The sequence below is a fragment of the Peromyscus maniculatus genome, chromosome 2 (assembly GCF_049852395.1).
Source record: "Peromyscus maniculatus bairdii isolate BWxNUB_F1_BW_parent chromosome 2, HU_Pman_BW_mat_3.1, whole genome shotgun sequence".
Lineage (NCBI taxonomy): Eukaryota > Metazoa > Chordata > Mammalia > Rodentia > Cricetidae > Peromyscus > Peromyscus maniculatus.
The window spans coordinates 157,801,386-157,817,347 of NC_134853.1; the positions used below are offsets into that span (position 1 = coordinate 157,801,386).

Genomic DNA, 15,962 nt, shown 5'->3' on the forward strand with positions numbered 1-15,962 from the left:
ACACTTCCTCCAACAAAGCCACACCCACTCCAGCAAGGCCACACCTCCTAATAGTGCCACTCCCTCTGGGTCCATTGAGGTCAATTTTATTCAAACCACCAGTCTCATTATATAGCCCAGGCTAGCCTCAAATTTTCTATCTTCCTGCTCAGTTTTCTGAGTACTGAGTTACAGATATCATCACCATGCCTGGCTGCAGGATACTCTTCAGTTATCCATGCTTTAATATTAAGTAGTGGAGATACAAATGGGATGCATGTTTGAGCCTCTTGGCACAGATAAAATATAACGCTTGCTTTAGGTTTTTTGTTTTCCATAATAAGTAATGTCCTTCACATTTTATAAAGGAAATATGATCGTTTTATTTATTTATTTATCTATCTATTTATATTTTATTTGTATGGGTATTTTTGCCTGCGGGTATATATGTGTACCACATAATGTAGTGCCCAGGAAAGCCAGAAGTAGGCATTGGATCTCCTGGAACAAGTGTTACAGACCGTTGCAAGCCACCATGAGGGGCCTGGGAACTGAACCTGTGTCCTCTAAAAGAGAGCAGCCAGCGTTCTTAACTACTGAACCATCTCTCCAGCCCCAAAAACATGACCATTTTAACACTTGCTCATTCTAAGTGACATGCAATTCTTCATGCATGTTTATGATAGTATGATCTGCACTATACTATAATTTAAAAGTTTATTTTTAGTTGGGCAGTGGTGGCGCACGCCTTTAATCCCAGCACTAAGGAGGCAGAGGCAGGAGGATCTCTGAGTTCGAGGCCAGCCTGGTCTACAGAGTGAGTTTCAGGACAGTCAGGGCTGTTACACAGAGAAACCCTGTCTTGGGGGAAAACAAAACAACAACAATAAAAAATAAAATAAACTATTTATATTATATTTATGACTGGGCCTGGAAGTGGTGCCACCTTGTGGCCACACTGTTAATACCTCCAACTTAAGTTCTCCTTTTGTCCTTGTGACCTGGAGTGAATGGGAGAGCCTTCCTCCCCGTCACAGGTGCAGAGGGGCTTGTGAGAATTTCCTACCCTTTCCTGGTTGCTCCTGGCCATGGTGAGCTTCCTCTATGAAGGAGGCAGGTATTGCCACAGTGGAATAATGGGACAACGATCTCAGGAAGTCATACCCCTCCTCCAACCTCCATGCCTGGAGACACAGGGGACAAAGGCAGCTCTCCACTACACAGGGAGAAGCCAAGATCTGGGGAGGCTGAGTCCCACCAGAAGCTGCTCTTTGCAGAAGGTGCCGTGAGGGACATCTCCACAGAGGCAGGTTCTGTGTTTCGTTCACTGCTAACCATGAGCGCCGTCTAGGTTCTTAATAAGCGAATGAATACATGGACAAGCTATCCGTCCTGCTACCTGCAATGTGGGCAGTCATTCGTTCTCCATGATCACAGCAGCTGACTCTTCCTGAGGTACTGCCTAATGCCAGGCGCTGTTGCCAGCTTGCCATATGCACTGACTTACGGCACACTCACCCTCATTCTGAGAGCAGGCTTGGCCGTGAACCATAGTTCCCGCTCTACAGGCAGGAAAACTGAACCGCAGAGACCTTATGATCTCTCACGATCACAGTCAGGAAGTGGCCCAGGCAGGATTGGAACCCAGGCGGTGCAGACCTCCCCAGAGGCCTGGAGCAGGAGAAGGAAAGCAGTTGCTAGCTGGTCCCATACAACGCTGGGAAAGCAGCTCTGGCTAGGCAGCCATCTTGCCTAGGTTGCTAAGCTGCAGAGATGCTAAAAGCCCTTGCTGCTTGGGCAAAGGGGTGGAGGGCTGCAATCTTATTTCCGGGCTCTCTTGGTGGTTCAGTTTGAGCTGGGTGGAGGCGAAACTCCGAAGCACTACCCCTCATACACATACAAACATACATACACTCACACACATACACATGCATTTACACACGTACTTCAAGTAGACACAGCTTTGAAGTCACGAGGCTTCTCAAATTCTGTTTTCTGCTGAGTGTGATGGCACTTACCTGTGATCCCAGCACTCTTGAGCCTGAGGCGGGGGACCATGAGTTCAAGTCCAGCCTAGGCTACAGAACAACATTCTCCAAAGACAGAACGGGATGTAGTTCAGTCGGCAGAGTGCTTGTCTAACAGGCATGGAGGCTTGGATTCAATCCCCGACACTCCAGAGGTCAGGCATGCAGCACACACTTGGAACCCCAACACTCAGGAGGTGCAGGCAAGAGAATCAGAAGTTCAAGGTTATAGCCTGCCTAGGCTAAGACCTGGTCACAAAAAAATGTTTTGTCCTATGCAAACATGAGGTTCTGAGATGGATCCCCAGAACCTATATTTAAAAAAATAAAAATCCTCAGGCGGCGGCAGCGGCTGCAGCGCAGTCCTATAATCCCAGCAATTGGGAGGCAGGGGCAGGTGGATCTCTGTGAGTTCAAGGCCAGCCTGGGCTACAGAGTGAGTTCCAGGACAGCCAAGGCTGTGGCACAGAGATACCTTGAACTGGAGAGGGAAAAAAAATCCTCAGGGGAAGGAGGGAAGGGGGGAAGGGTGCTTGCCACCAAGCCTGACTCTGTGAGTTCAACATCTTATACTCACATGATGGAGAGAACCAACTCCCAAGAGCTGTTCTCTGACTTGTACATGGACACCATAGTATACACCTGCTACCACACACACACACACACACACACACACACACACACACACACACACACACACACACACCCTGGGATGGTGGCACACATTTATAGTCCCAGTGCTGGGCAACTAGAGACAGATAGGCTCCCGGTGCTCAGTGACCAGCCAGCCTGGCCTATTTGGTGAGTTCTATCTAGGTCACTACGAGACTTTGTCTCAAAAACAAAGTGAATGGCACCTGAGAAATGATACTCAAGGTTGTCTTCTGGCCTCCACATGTGCCTGTGAAACTCCATGCACAAATAGATACACACACATGTATGTACACATCTGTGCACACACACACACACTTCTTTTTCATCCCTGAGATCTGGCCACTCTCCCTGGCAAGACTAACACATCCAACCAGAGGCAGCTCTTCCTTCAGCCCCTCCCAGCCTCTCCAATGTCACTGCCCCTAGAAAATTCTAGCCCCTGAGCCCACCCCACCAGCTGGCTGCTGCCTTCAGGCCTTTGGTCTCCCGCCTTTCCCTCTTCCTATTCCTCCTAAGTCTTCCTCTTCTTCTTCTTCTTCTTCTTTTCTTCTTCTTCTTCTTCTTCTTCTTCTTCTTCTTCTTCTTCTTCTTCTTCTTCTTCTTCTTCTTCTTCTTCTTCTTCTTCTTCTTCTCTTGGTTTTTCGAGGCAGGGTTTCTCTTGTAGTTTTGGTGCCTGTCCTGGATCTCACTCTATAGACCAGACTGGCCTCAAACTCACAGAGATTCACCTGCCTCTGCCTCCTGAGTGCTGGGATTACAGGGATGCGCCACCACTGCCTGGCCCTCCTGAGTCTTCCTGACATGCAGCTCTGTCTCTTGCTGCCATTCAGGGCCTGCCAGCCACCTTTCCACTTGACATGTACCCAGGGCCTCACTGAATATGTATCCACAATCTAAGAGGCTGCCTAGAGAAAGACACCTGCCAGCACGACAGCTCTCAGACTGGAGGCACAGGGCTTACCACAGGGACCTCAGAGCATATTTGGTGCCAGTTTTCTGACTGCCATGTTGAAGTGACCTCAGATCTGTTCTGTGAGCTTCTGCCAGTCAGGTATGCACCCACGGTCTGGGTGTCCGACTCCCAAGAGCAAATGAGAGTCTCCCACAGGCTTACAAGCACTTGTGCCGCCAAACTTGGTACGGATTCTGGCCCAGATTGCCTGACATTTAACGAGACAGCCCTGGAGAGATGACTAATTCCTCTGCACCTAAGATGCCTCATGCACAAAAAAATAAGGACACGATCAAAATGGGACTGAGGGCTGGGCAAGATGACCTATGCAAATGACTTAGCCCGGGGCCCAACCTTGTATTCATTTGTAACCTTCGATGTTAGGATTCATCTGTTTCCTCTTCTTTCGGGGCTTGGATCGGGCTGGTGACATTTACCAGGGCCCATACTGGATCACTGGGAGTAAAGAGATGGCCAGAGGGATCCCAAGGGATCAAGTGTTCAAATCTAATTGTCCAGGCCCAGCCACATGTGAGCAAGGCAGACATGCACAGAGATTCCCAAGAGAGGAGGTAAGCCAGAGGTGGTGCCAAGGCGGGGAAGTGAGAGAACCGCCGGATCCAGGGAGGAGCTACAGTGATACTTAAGTCAGCCCCACACTGTCGCGACCAAACCCAGCTCTTACCCCAGGCCCACCATCCCCTGGATCGATAGAGCCAGTCCACAGGAAAGAGAGTGGAGGCATCGAAGGTATTTATTCATGAAAACACTCGGGTTCAGGGGAGATGGCTACTGGTTACAAGCTCTAAGGCTCTCGTCAAACAGCCACGGGCCGGGGCACCCCCAGGCAGGGGGTGAGCTGGCAGCCCCCTGGACACAAACAATGGTGCCCACATATCAGAGGGCTCTTCCTCACTACCTGCCTGCCCTCGGGTTAAAGTGCAGCCGGGAAGGAGAAGAGGGAAGAACAGAACGGGGAGCTAGAGGAAGCCGGGGTCAGCAGGGGCCCTACGCAGGGCCTCCTGTCCACTATGGTCCCAGGCGAGGGAGATAAACCAAGCATGCCCCCCCCCCATTCAGAAAAACAGTGGGGCTGGCTGCCTCAGCTTCCCAAAGGGTCCAGAACGCGGCGAGCAGAGTGCTAAGATCTCTGGAGGGAGAGGCAGGAAGGATGTTTTTTTCTTCTGCAGTGACTCTGGCACCTGAGTCAGTGGGGTCCTGCCCCAGCCCGACTCCGAAACCACCCCACGCAAGGGTTGCTTCCCTGGAGGTGGGGAGTGAGGGAGACCTGCGGGGGCTGGAGCTTCCTGCTCCTGCCGAGAGTCTTCCCAGCCCAGACCCTCCCGCAAAGAGGATGCTGGCATGGAACCCACCCTCTGCCCATCCCTGGGGAGCCTGCCCATCAGGAGTTGTATGGACCTTGGCCTGGGCCTGCCGCCCCATTTGAGGGTGTCGCTCATCCTCAGCAGCTCAGCCCACTCCCTCTCCATCCCAGGGACCCATTTCTAGAAAGCAAAGGAGAGACCACACTTCTTCACCTTCCAAAAAGGAGCCCTGAGGATGTCTGCTTCCTCACCCCCGCCCCTCCCTGCATCTTGCATATATTAAATCGTGCAGCTTGGCTCCAGCCCCTCCCTTCAGATCTCCATGACAACCGGGCAGCATTCCAAGTCCATCCAGTGCCAAGAGGAGGAGGGCTTCTACCTCTCCCCTCCCTCTTCCCTGGAGGGTGGGACCCAACATTCCACAGGGGACGAGAGGAGAGGAAGAGTTGGGGGGCCCTCAGTCCTCAGCCCCCTCTTCCTCAACCTGAGGGGCTCCCGGAGGTTCTTCAGGCTCAGGGGTCTGGCCACCGGGGTGGGGGTGGGGGTGGGGGTGTGGCCCAGGCTGGGAGCCCAGCCCGTCTTCACCCTGCACGTAGACACTCAGGCCCTCGTGACTGGGCTCCTTGCCGCAGGCCTGGCAGCTGCAATGTACAATCTTCTCCACCAGCTTGTCCACCCTGGGCACCTCCTCGTGGCCAGGACACTCCAAGGTCACCTGGATGGGGCAGGAGGAAGGGAAGGGATGTTTTCCGGGGCTTGGGCAGGTGTTAGAGACCCCAAGAATAACACATCCTTGGAGACCAAGAATCGAGTCCACCTCGGACAGCCCAGTGTGTTCTGTGGACCCACCGGGGGTGGGGGTGGGGGGGCGCTGAGCTCTGGCAGGAACTCCAATCTCATCTGCTTACAGGCAGCCCTGCCCCTCCTACCCTTTCCCCCAGGCATGGGGGTCGGGGCGTAAATCCCTGTTTGGGGCTCCCACACACTGTGCTCCTGATGAACTTGGAGACAAATCCTGACCCCTTCCTTGGGTCTTCCGGACCTTCAGGCTGGCCTTGGCTGACCTCACCCTCCCCCCAGGACCCTGCTGCACTCCCACCAGTCTGCACCAACTACTCTGACCCCAAAGACTTGGCTGATGTCCTTCCCTCTGCCTGGAAGGTTCTGGCTCCACCCAACCCATCCTGGTCGCAAACTCTGCACAATGAATTTCTGGGCAACCTTTGGGTCTCAGCTCCATCCCAAGCCCCCAAGGCAGCAAGGTTCACTCTATAGCAACCCCTTAGCACCCCACTCTTGCCTTCTGGTCATGCTTCCAACTGTCCTTCCTCCCTTCCTCCCTCCCTTTATTCCTCTCCTTTCTTCCACAGAGCACCCACTCCAGGACCACTCTGGGGCACAGGCACAGGCCAGGTCCTTCAAGGGACTCGGTCTGCTTGTCCTAACCACTCGGATGTGTTGGAAGAGGTGTAGATGTAGCAGCTGCTCAAAGGAGAAGTACATGGTGCTGGAGAGCCCACGGCACCAGGCTCTGACCGGGTCAGAGAGTCTGGAACAGTGCCCTCGAGGAAACAATTCTTGAGTCAAAAGCTAAAGAGTCAGTAGAAGTTAACTAGCTGAGGAACGGGGTCCGGGGCAGGAGGGGGGATTTAAAGCAGAGGAAAGAGTATCTGCAAAGATACTGGGGTGCAGAGGAACAGAGCACGTAGGAAGGGCTACAGTGAGGCAGGCTGAGTAAGTGTCAGGTTGCTGAAGGAGGGTAGGAGGCTCTAAGATGGTTCTGGAGGGACTGCCGAGCCAGACCATCAGAGCTGTGTAGGGCAGAGCATGGCAGAGATTTCAGTCTTAGCTTGTAACCGCGAGAGGAGACTGAAGGAGCGCAGTGTTGTGACATGGGTGGAGACTCGGGAAAATCTGGGACCCGCGACAAGTTGGTGTCAGACTGAGCAGTATACCCTACGTGCATTCCCAGCACAGACCCTGCAGCTCATACACACACACACACACACACACACACACACACACACACACACACACACGGCGAAGCCTTAGGAAGTGCCCAAGGCCTCCTGCGGCAGTACAGGGGTGGGATGGACAGCTGTACTCACAATCTCCCACATGGACTGGGCCGGCATGCAGGAGTCACAGTGCACCAGGGACTCTGTGGACTGCGGGAAGGTGTTGGGGACGCTGTAGCTGAAGCACTGTCCTAGGCAGGCCCTGTGGGAGGAAACGTCTCTGAGCCCGGATCTCCAGACGGGAGGCAGGGGTGGGCAGTCCTGAGTTCCTTACCCCTCCCCGAGTCCCGGGCCTCCCCCTCTCCCTCCTCCCGAGTCCCACCTGTTCTGGATGGACTTGGCCTCACAGCCGCTGTGGCCCACAATCTGTGTGATGTTCTTGGCTTCACACCAGGCACTCTTGTCCGGAAACAGGGCCAGCTTGTTGATGGGTGGTGGGGCAGCCAGCAACATGACAGGGAGGAGAGTCCCCACCAGGACCCAAAGCATTGTGCCCGTGACCTCCAGAGCCCTGGAACTGAGCACAGGTGGGAAGTGAGTTGCAGTTTGGCCAAGGAGGCTAGGTGGTGGGGAGCAGAGGTGTGTTCCACGCATGGGCTCTGGCCCCAGGGTTCAAGGCCAGCTCTCCACAGACAAACTAATGTTTTTTGTTTGTTTGTTTGCTTGTTTGTTTTTTGAGACATAATCTCATTGTAGCCCAGGCTGGCCTCAAACTAGGTCTGTATCCGAGGATGACTTTGAACTCCCGATCCCACTTCCCCACTGCTGGGATGACAGGCAAGTAGCACCATGCCCAGTTCCAAGTACACCTCAAACCTCAAAAGCAGCTGCGTGTCACACTGCCCCTGATAGCACTGGGGAGACTGAATGGTCCTCAGTGGGATAGTTGCTAGTGTCAGGCTGTGAGTGTGCCTCAGTGGTACAGTGTGTGCCTAGCTTGTGCAAGGGCTCTGAGTTGGATCCCTCATGTCATAAATTCAACGTAATCCTTTGATTACAGCCTTAGAGGAGGCCATTGTCCATGTCTCCTAAAAAGACATTGCCACTCAACCTTATGCCACTCAGACAGATGTATTTCTTCCTAGGATTCCCCACCAGAGTGTCCACCCACCAGAGATCCCCACACATCATTACCCCCAAGAGCATCATAACCCGAGTCAAGCAGAGGACCACTTAACCAAGTTCTCTGCTTCAGGAGTAAGGCACTAATTCCAGAGCTGGCCACAAGATGGCGCTGCAGGACAGCGTCTGTGTTCTAAAGGAGCCACTCAGAGGGGGACTTCTGCCACCTTCCCCAACTTTTATCTTCTGTAGGCTTCACACACACACACACACACACACACACATATCTCAAAAAATAGTGTAGGGGGTTTCCAAGAGACCTGAACAGAGAGGGAAGTGGGGAAGTGCTTTCAAAGGCAGAGTGTCCCCAAACTCCTCTGAAACAGGACACTAGGGAAAGTTATATATGTATGTATGTGTGTGTGTGTGTATGTATGTATGTATGTATGTATGTATGTATGTATGTATGTATGTATGTATGATGTATGATGTATGTATGAATCTATCTATCTATCTACCATCTATCTATCTTTCTATCAGCTATCTATATATCTATCATCTATTCATCCATCTATCTATCTAATGCTTTGTGACCCTGGAACCTTCAAGCCTCAGTTTCTCCACCTGTAAAATAAGTGACACTTTCAAACCTGGTAGTGCATCAGAATTCTCTGGGGCCTTAGAGTATGACAGCCCTCAGCTGGGATGCGTGAGATTCATACTTGATAGGCAACCAGACAAGGGAATATCCCCAGCTCAGACAGTTAGGAACTGTGTCTTAGTATTGGCCCCAGAGGAGCCTGGGTGAGCTTGATGGGGAGCCCCTGTTCTCTGGAAGCCGGGTACCAGGAGTGGGGACGGCTGGTTCCTCTGTGTGACAGCCCTGCCCTGGACCTACCATCCCCAGGAAGTGATGAGGGTGGCAATGACAGGTGCTCTGCACAGTGTCCAGGGAGGTGACAGAGGAAGTGGCCGTTCCTGCAGGGAACAGGGCTGAGGGAGCAGGATGTCAGGGAGGGCGGAGCAGCCTTCAGGCTCACCAGGCAGGGAGGGCCTCCAGCTACTGTTCCTCTCTCTGTAGTGGTCTCGGTCCCTGGAGATGACCTCTGCCCCTGACTTGACAGGGAGAGGGACAGCTGGGGGTGGATTGGACAGTGTGCCCAGATCCCAATAACTTTCTGCTGTGATCCACACTCAGCTACACACTTCAGACTCACCCATAAGATCTACAACAAAAAACACATTTTTAGAATAAGCACACCCCAAGGGAACCGACTGGACTGGTTCCTAAATGTAGGCGATAATCTCAGCATCCAGAAGGCCTCCTGCTCCTGATAGGAATCCTAGCCTAAGCAAAGGTGTGAACCACAACTTTCTAAAGAGTTCCAAGGCCCATAGAAGACCAGAGCTCCGGGCCCTCCCTGAGCTGGACTGGCCCTCTAAGCACCAGAGAAGTCCCAGATATAGTCCCTGACTCTGTGACACCTTCTTGGCAATGACAGGCAAGAAATGAACAGGACCTGGGTAGGAAGTGAACCTAAGGTCTCAGGAGGTGCTGGGATTGAGACCTGAGGCAGAGTGACAGCTGTCAGGAGGTGGGCATGTGAGTCTGCCTTGGACAGGAACTAGGAGAGATGGGGACGGAGGTGGCCAAGGTCAGGACCGGCTAAAGTGGAGCCCGGCCTGGAGCTTAACCATGAGGCTACCTGGAGACAGGATAAGGGGACATTTGCAGAGTGTCACTGGCCCAGAGATTAGGTCCTGTTATTAGATAGATCAGGTAGAAGCTGAGGAGAAATGAAGTAGTATGAGTTAGAAGGCCACCTCCTATATATCTTGCTTCCCAGGTGCCCAGTGGGGAGCAAACACAAGGACCAGACACCCCCCTTGGAAGAGTGGTGTACCCCAACCCACCAGAACCTGGCCAGGACCTGGAGCAGAACGCTGGGACACCCTCGATCTCCCCAGGTCAGCAGCTGGACCACCAGTAGACTGTCCCACTGCCCCTGGAATCCCCGGCGTTAAAAGTCTGCAGCCTAGGAGCTGTGTGGCTGTGAGGAAATGTTTACCTCTCATGGCCTACTTCCCTTGGCTGGAAAGGAGCATGGCTCCTTCCTAGAACTGGGACGCTCCTATGATAGCACCAAGCATCCAATATCCATTATTTAGCACCCAGAATGCAGCATCTAGCTCCCACCCAGGACCCAGCATCCAGCACCCATCCAGGACCCAGCATCCAGCACCCACCCAGTACCCAGCATCCAGTATCCAGCACCCAGTACTCAGCACCCACCCCAATACTCAGCATTCACCCACCAACACCAGCTCTCTTCCCTGGAGGGATCATGAGTAAGGCTGGGCAGTGTCAGAAGGGAGGCCAAAGAGGTGCCATGAGGAACCCCCTCTAGCCCTCACACCCTGCCCAGACATGATGCCCTGCACCCATGGGTGGGCTCCTTGCAGGTTTAATCTTCTATCGATTTACCCTTCCTGTGTGGGTTCTCAACCCACAACTCAGCTCATTTCTGCTTAAGCAACAGTTGGACTTTCCTTCCTGGGCCTTCAGAAGCCTCACCCAGCTTCTCATAGCTTCCACCCTGAAGGTCACACAGAGTGCCAGAGTGCCAGGGCAGGACAGGACTGAGCCATCTGTCAGATCAACACCCAGCTCTGCAGAGGCTGTCTCGAAGCACTTCCAGCAAGAGAAGAGCCATACCCTCCCCGGGGCCATTCGTTCCCTGGAGCTGGCGCTCCCTGTCTGGGGGTCTTCGAGGAGGGTGAAGCAGAAGGGCTCTACTCACCCCCTCCAAAACTCAGATCCCACCGGCAAATGCAGATGCCCGAGCGAGAGGGGTAGAAGTTCATAACTTCAAGTGGAGTAGAGGATTGCATAGGTTATGGTGAAGGCCGGGGGGGGGGGGGGGGGGCGGGGGGGGGGGGCGGGGGACGCTCCTGGCTGGAGGTTACTGCTGAAGCAAAAGTCAGCAGAGGGAATCACAGCCGGCACAGCCCGGGACTTCTCCTGCCTGGCAGGGAAATGCTGGTCCTAACCACAGCCATGTCAGCTTACAATAACTCCACTGGGTAGGCCCTGTCTCCCCCACTTTCTGCTTGAAGAATGGAAACTCGGCGGCAGCTGGAATCTGAAAGCACTCACATATCCAACGATAGGAAAGCCAAGGTCTGATCATGAATGAATCAGGTGAGCGGGCAGTTACCCTCACCAATTGAAGGCTCAGAGAGAAAGAGAAAGCAAGAAATGGGGAGAGAGGTGTCCAGGAGTGGGGTTATGGATGAAGAGCAGGAATGGGTTTGGGGGTGCCCTAGGGGCAGTCTTCCCATCCCTGTCAGAACTCTGGTGTTTAGCTATTGCCTCATCTGGAAGCTGGCTTCACAGACCAGAGTTCGAGCCCTATTCCTGGCTTCCCGAAGACAAGCATGTGGTCACGGCAGAAACTGGTTCCAGGTCTAGGTACTGGAGGGACATGTCCTGCTAGGAACTCAGTGGCATCCTTCGCACCTCTGACCTGGGGGTGGGTAGGATATGTCTGGTGAACCTCTCGGCAACTGCTGGATTCTGAGAGGTGTAGCCCTCTGTACAGCTCTCCGCAGGCCTCTTTGTGTCTGGCCTTCTCCTGCTTCGCCATTCAACAGAAAGGAAGCCCCCACAGGGCGACACCCACAGGCTGACCCCTGCCTTCACACACAGGTCAAGAAGAGGCCAGCCCATCTCTCCCTGGCAGGAAGCACCTTGGTAGCTTCCCTGGCCCTTGACTCACAGGCCCTTCAGGAATGCCAGGGGGTGGGGCTGCGAACACACAAGGCTTGGCCCACAGCACACCTGCCAGACTCCTGCAGCTGCCCTGAGACGCTCACCAGAAATGTAGAAGCCCTGGGCCTGTCCTGCAAAATCAAACCACCAGAGCCCGGGGTGCGGCCTAAATGGGCATCTGTCTGTGTTCCCTGCATGACTCTGAGGCCCAGGGTCAGGATCCGTGTGTGGTCCCCCGGGTCCCCAGAAAAAAAAGGCCTCCTTAATGTCATGACTGACAAGATCCTCTCGGTCCCACTACTGGATTCTAACGCCTGTAGCAGGTGTTCTAAATGCTGCATGGACTTAGCTCTCAAGGGCAGTCACCAACACCACCCACTAAAGCCTTCACACAGAAAAGAGGTGACTTGTTGGAGGGGACAATTGTCCACTATTTCTTCTTAAAAAAAAAAAAAAAAAAAAAAAAAAAAAACTTTCAAGGCAGGGTTTCTCTGTGTAACAGCCCTGGCTGTCCTGGAATTCACTCTGTAGACCAAGTTGGCCTTGAACTCACAGAGATCTGCCTGCCTCTGCCTCCCAAGTGCTGTAATTAAAGGCGTGCAACACTATGCCTGCCCCCCCCACGCTTCCCCCCATTTCCTCTTTTGCTAACTCTAAAAAGTCAGGGTCACTCAGTCCCCACTGGGATTTTCAAGGTAGGCTGTAACTGTACCACACCACATCCCCAGTCTTACACACACACACACACACACACACACACACACACACACACACAAAATCTTTCTAATACATACACAATCACACACACATACATGGTGGGGGGTGTCTCTCCTCCACTCTCCACAACTATTGCAGGTTCAGGTTCGAATCTTAGCTCAGCCACCTGAAGATGTCTGTGCCTCAGTTTGCTTATCTGCAATGTGGGAACAGAGAAGACGTCTCCCCTAGGCAGCTGAGAGGGGTAAACTGAAGAATGTATGGAAGGTTCTGGAGAGGAAGTCACCATGAGCACGGCTTGGAGTCACTTAACCATCTGAGACTCTGTTCCTCCCTCCAGATCCGGTTTAATCCTTAGGGTTTCTCAATCCGGGACGCATCTGCTGTGATAGGGATTTAGGGGAATACCTTAAGTTGAAACTCAAGCAAGCAGCAAGATCACTGGGAACGGTTTCACTAGCTGCCAAGTGTCACCCAACACGAGCACTTGCCAGGGCAGGAGCTGAGGCAAGACCTGATGCAAACGCTATCCCTCTGGAAGACAGAGGCCCCGAGAGGGCAGACCCCTCAAGATCGAGCTTCGAGCTTCGGAGACTCAGGCTATGCCTGGTACCCACTGCGCATGCGGCTGGCGGAGAGGGTGTGGTGCTTGTGGCCGCTGCCCTGGGCTTGGGGATCGGTAGGGTGGGGCAATCCTCCAGGTCTTGGAATGAGTACAGGCACTTCCTTGAACGGTGCAACTGAAAAATGCAGCTGGGGAGGGGGCAAAGCCGACTCTAGCCTGAGGTCCAGCTTACACCGGTCAGGCCCGGCTCTGGATTCCCGGGTGCTGAGGGAGAGAGGGGTGTCTCAGAATGAGTATCCTAGGGGCAGGGCTGTTCATATAGACCGCGTCGGTGACCTGCACTTCACCTCAGCAAGCCTCACACTTACCACCTGTGAAATAGACGTCGGCGTAGCCTGGGAACATCTGGCTTAGTAGATTCCCTTGGGGAGAGTCTGGCTCCAGTGTGCCGCTTAAGGCCACAAGGATTCCATGACCCCAGGAGCACCGCAGGGTGGCTTTCCTTCCTTCTGCTCCAGGGCAAAGCATGAACCAACTGTGCAGTGGGTTGATACCCAGGGTCCGGCCCATGCCGCCCGGGCCTACCTCCTAGGGCCAGGCGGCTCCACCTTCTGGCTCCGGGTATTTCTATGCAGGCAGTCGGGCCCCACAGACCAAAAACAGTCTCCAAAACAAATGTATGCTAACTACCGGCTGCAGGGCAGGCTTACACATCTGCTCAACAGAAGTTCCCCTCAGACCTCACCAACAACCCTGCCCACCCCACAGCCTCCGACCCCTGGATTGCCAGCAGGAGGAAAGAGCTGAAATTTCACTTGAAGGAGGCTGTACCCCGGCTATGGCGCAGGGTCCACTCCCCTGTCTACCCCTCCAACACACAGGCCCAGGAGAGAAGTTTGGCTTTCAGGGAAGGGTGGGGAGGGGTGGGGGGGTCACAAAGAAATGCCCCAGCCTTGTCTCTTCTTTGGCTCGAACTCAAGGCGAACCCGCCCAGGCAGTTCCAGCCTCCGTGGGAGTCTCGGGGGGCTGGCTGCTTAGTGACAAAGAGCGGGGGGCTGCCTGTTGACAACTCGCTTCCCCACTCTCAGCCTGTGCCAGCAGGCTGTTTTCCTGGGGTGTTCCGAATTGCAGGCTGGTGGCTTCCAGCTGGGCAAGGGCCTCGGAAAGCCTGGAAATATGGCCTTCTCCCTTGATGCCCGCCCCCCCCCTCCGCAAACCTCCCCCAGCCAGGCCAAGGCAAGCAGCTGCCCCCTTTAGTGACGCTTGTAAAAGATCATCGCCTGGCCCGGGAGCCAGAGCCGGCTGGAGGGCAGGTGGCCGGCAGCAGAGCCCTGCGGTGAACACTGCCTCATTGGGGTGGAATGCTTACAAGGCTCGCTATAGCCCCTGGAAAGGCTAGCTAACTCGGGCGCTCACGCCTGCTCCCCCTCTCCCTCTCTGCCCCTGCAGGGGGGGGGGAATGAACCGGCCAGACTTTGGGGCAGGAAAGAGGAGGGTTTGGGGTCTTTCATAGTGCCAGAGGAACTCTGCACGAGCCCAGCTGGGGGACCGCGCCTCGGAAGCTGGGGCGGGATGCTTTGATTTGAAGGGTGGAGGTCAGGGAGGCGCTCAGTCACCGAGAGAAAACACGAAGGCAGAGAAGTAAGCCCAGAGAAAGTGAAAATCGAGGCACGAGGGGGGACAACGGGGGTGGGGGGAGGCAGAACTCCTGAGAGTGCGTGGGGGCGGAAATGGAGCGATGCAGAGAGCCAGAGACCTGCGGATGGGAGACAGGGATCGAGTGGGGGACCAGAATAGAGCCAGAGGACCAGAGAGCCCAGAGTCTCAGCGCTGCCCGGCGCCCGCCGGGCGACGCTTTCCCTCCCACTCTCAGTCCTGACGGTGAAACTCCTACAAGAAACGGAGCCCCGGGGCGCGGCTGGCGACCGGCTCGGGACGCCGCCGGTGCCCCCTGGCCACCCGGGAGCCGCGCCCACGTCCCCAGCGAGGGCGATCGGAGGCGCCGGGCCGGCCGCTGAACTGCGCGGCACGGGGGGTGCGGGCTGGCGGGGAGCGGAGAGGAACTGCGGGACTCTGGGGACGCTGTGGGGCGCGGTAGCAAGGGGACCCCGGCTGCCCGGCTCCAGCGTGCGGGCCCGGGCGAGACTTACCGCGCGCGGCGGCAGGGGGAGCGCGGCGCGTCCTCCTGGGGGTCCTGGGAGGGGGTTGGTAGCCTCGGGGGTCGCAGACCCGGGGTCCTCGGGCTGGGGCGGCCCCGCGAGGCTCGGCTGGGCTGCTCTGCTGGCCGTCTGCGGCCCCGGGCGGGCGCGAGGCGCGGGGGAGCAGCGGGCCGAGCGCCTCCGACGTCAGGGTGTCTCAGCTCCAAATAGGGAGCGAGGGCGGGGGCAGCGGCGGCGAGGGGAGGGACGCGCGGGCAGGGCGGGCGGGCGGGCGAGGGCCGCTCCCTCCGCGCGCGAGCAGGGGCGCCCAGGCCGCGGGCCCCACTCTCCCGACGGCCGGGACAGAGATGAAAGGGCACGCGCCAGGCGCCCGGCCGCTTCCCAGGCTTTGATTCCCCTCCGCCAGGCTTTTCTGGGCCGTCAGGTCTTGCCAGGCCTTGGCGTGACAATAGCGGACGAACCCTTGGACACTTGCTGAGTGTAGCGCTCCAGCCTATTGGGGTTCCGGCATCAGGAGCCCATCCGAAGCTGTGCCCAATCTTCCCTCAGGAGGCTGGTTCCGATCTGGGCTGTCTGTGTCCTCGACCCTTCTTGACCTTCAGTTACCTCCAAACAACTTAGCTGGGGCATCCAGAGAAATGTCTGAGAGGCCAAAACTGACTCTGCCTCTTTCAAGAGGGGGCAGTGCAGCTCCCCTGAAGGAGGGGCTATCTACCTAAATCCACTAAGGTG

The 15,962-nt window shown here is 55.4% G+C and overlaps 1 protein-coding gene across 3 annotated transcripts; it reads right to left on the bottom strand.

Moving 5' to 3' along the window:
- Window positions 1–4,348: 4,348 nt before the first annotated feature.
- Window positions 4,349–15,416, bottom strand: Nbl1 (NBL1, DAN family BMP antagonist). 3 transcript variants are annotated; one of them, XM_042272196.2, is made up of 5 exons: window positions 15,222–15,363; window positions 9,058–9,243; window positions 7,278–7,472; window positions 7,046–7,157; window positions 4,349–5,652 (listed from the first exon to the last, which is right to left on the bottom strand). In XM_042272196.2, the coding sequence occupies exons 3-5, from the start codon at window positions 7,442–7,444 to the stop codon at window positions 5,395–5,397; spliced, it is 537 nt and encodes a 178-aa protein (XP_042128130.1). In that variant the 5' UTR covers window positions 7,445–7,472; window positions 9,058–9,243; window positions 15,222–15,363; the 3' UTR covers window positions 4,349–5,394. The 3 variants fall into 3 exon arrangements, with proteins under 3 accessions (XP_042128130.1, XP_006980968.2, XP_076421649.1); XM_006980906.4 differs by lacking the exon at window positions 9,058–9,243 and having other exon boundaries at window positions 15,222–15,416; XM_076565534.1 differs by lacking the exons at window positions 9,058–9,243; window positions 15,222–15,363 and adding an exon at window positions 13,709–13,955.
- Between the last annotated feature and the right edge of the window lie 546 nt (window positions 15,417–15,962).

Excerpts from the sequence above, each read along its gene's own strand:
- Nbl1 (XM_076565534.1), bottom strand. The coding sequence starts at position 13,785 with ATGTGTAAGCCTGCCCTGCAGCCGGTAGTTAGCATACATTTGTTTTGG. Across the intron at positions 7,473-13,708 it reads TTGGTCTGTGGGGCCCGACT|TTCCAGGGCTCTGGAGGTCA; the intron begins GCCTGCATAGAA and ends ACCTGTGCTCAG. Across the intron at positions 5,653-7,045 it reads CCCAGTCCATGTGGGAGATT|GTGACCTTGGAGTGTCCTGG; the intron begins GTGAGTACAGCT and ends TGCCCCATCCAG.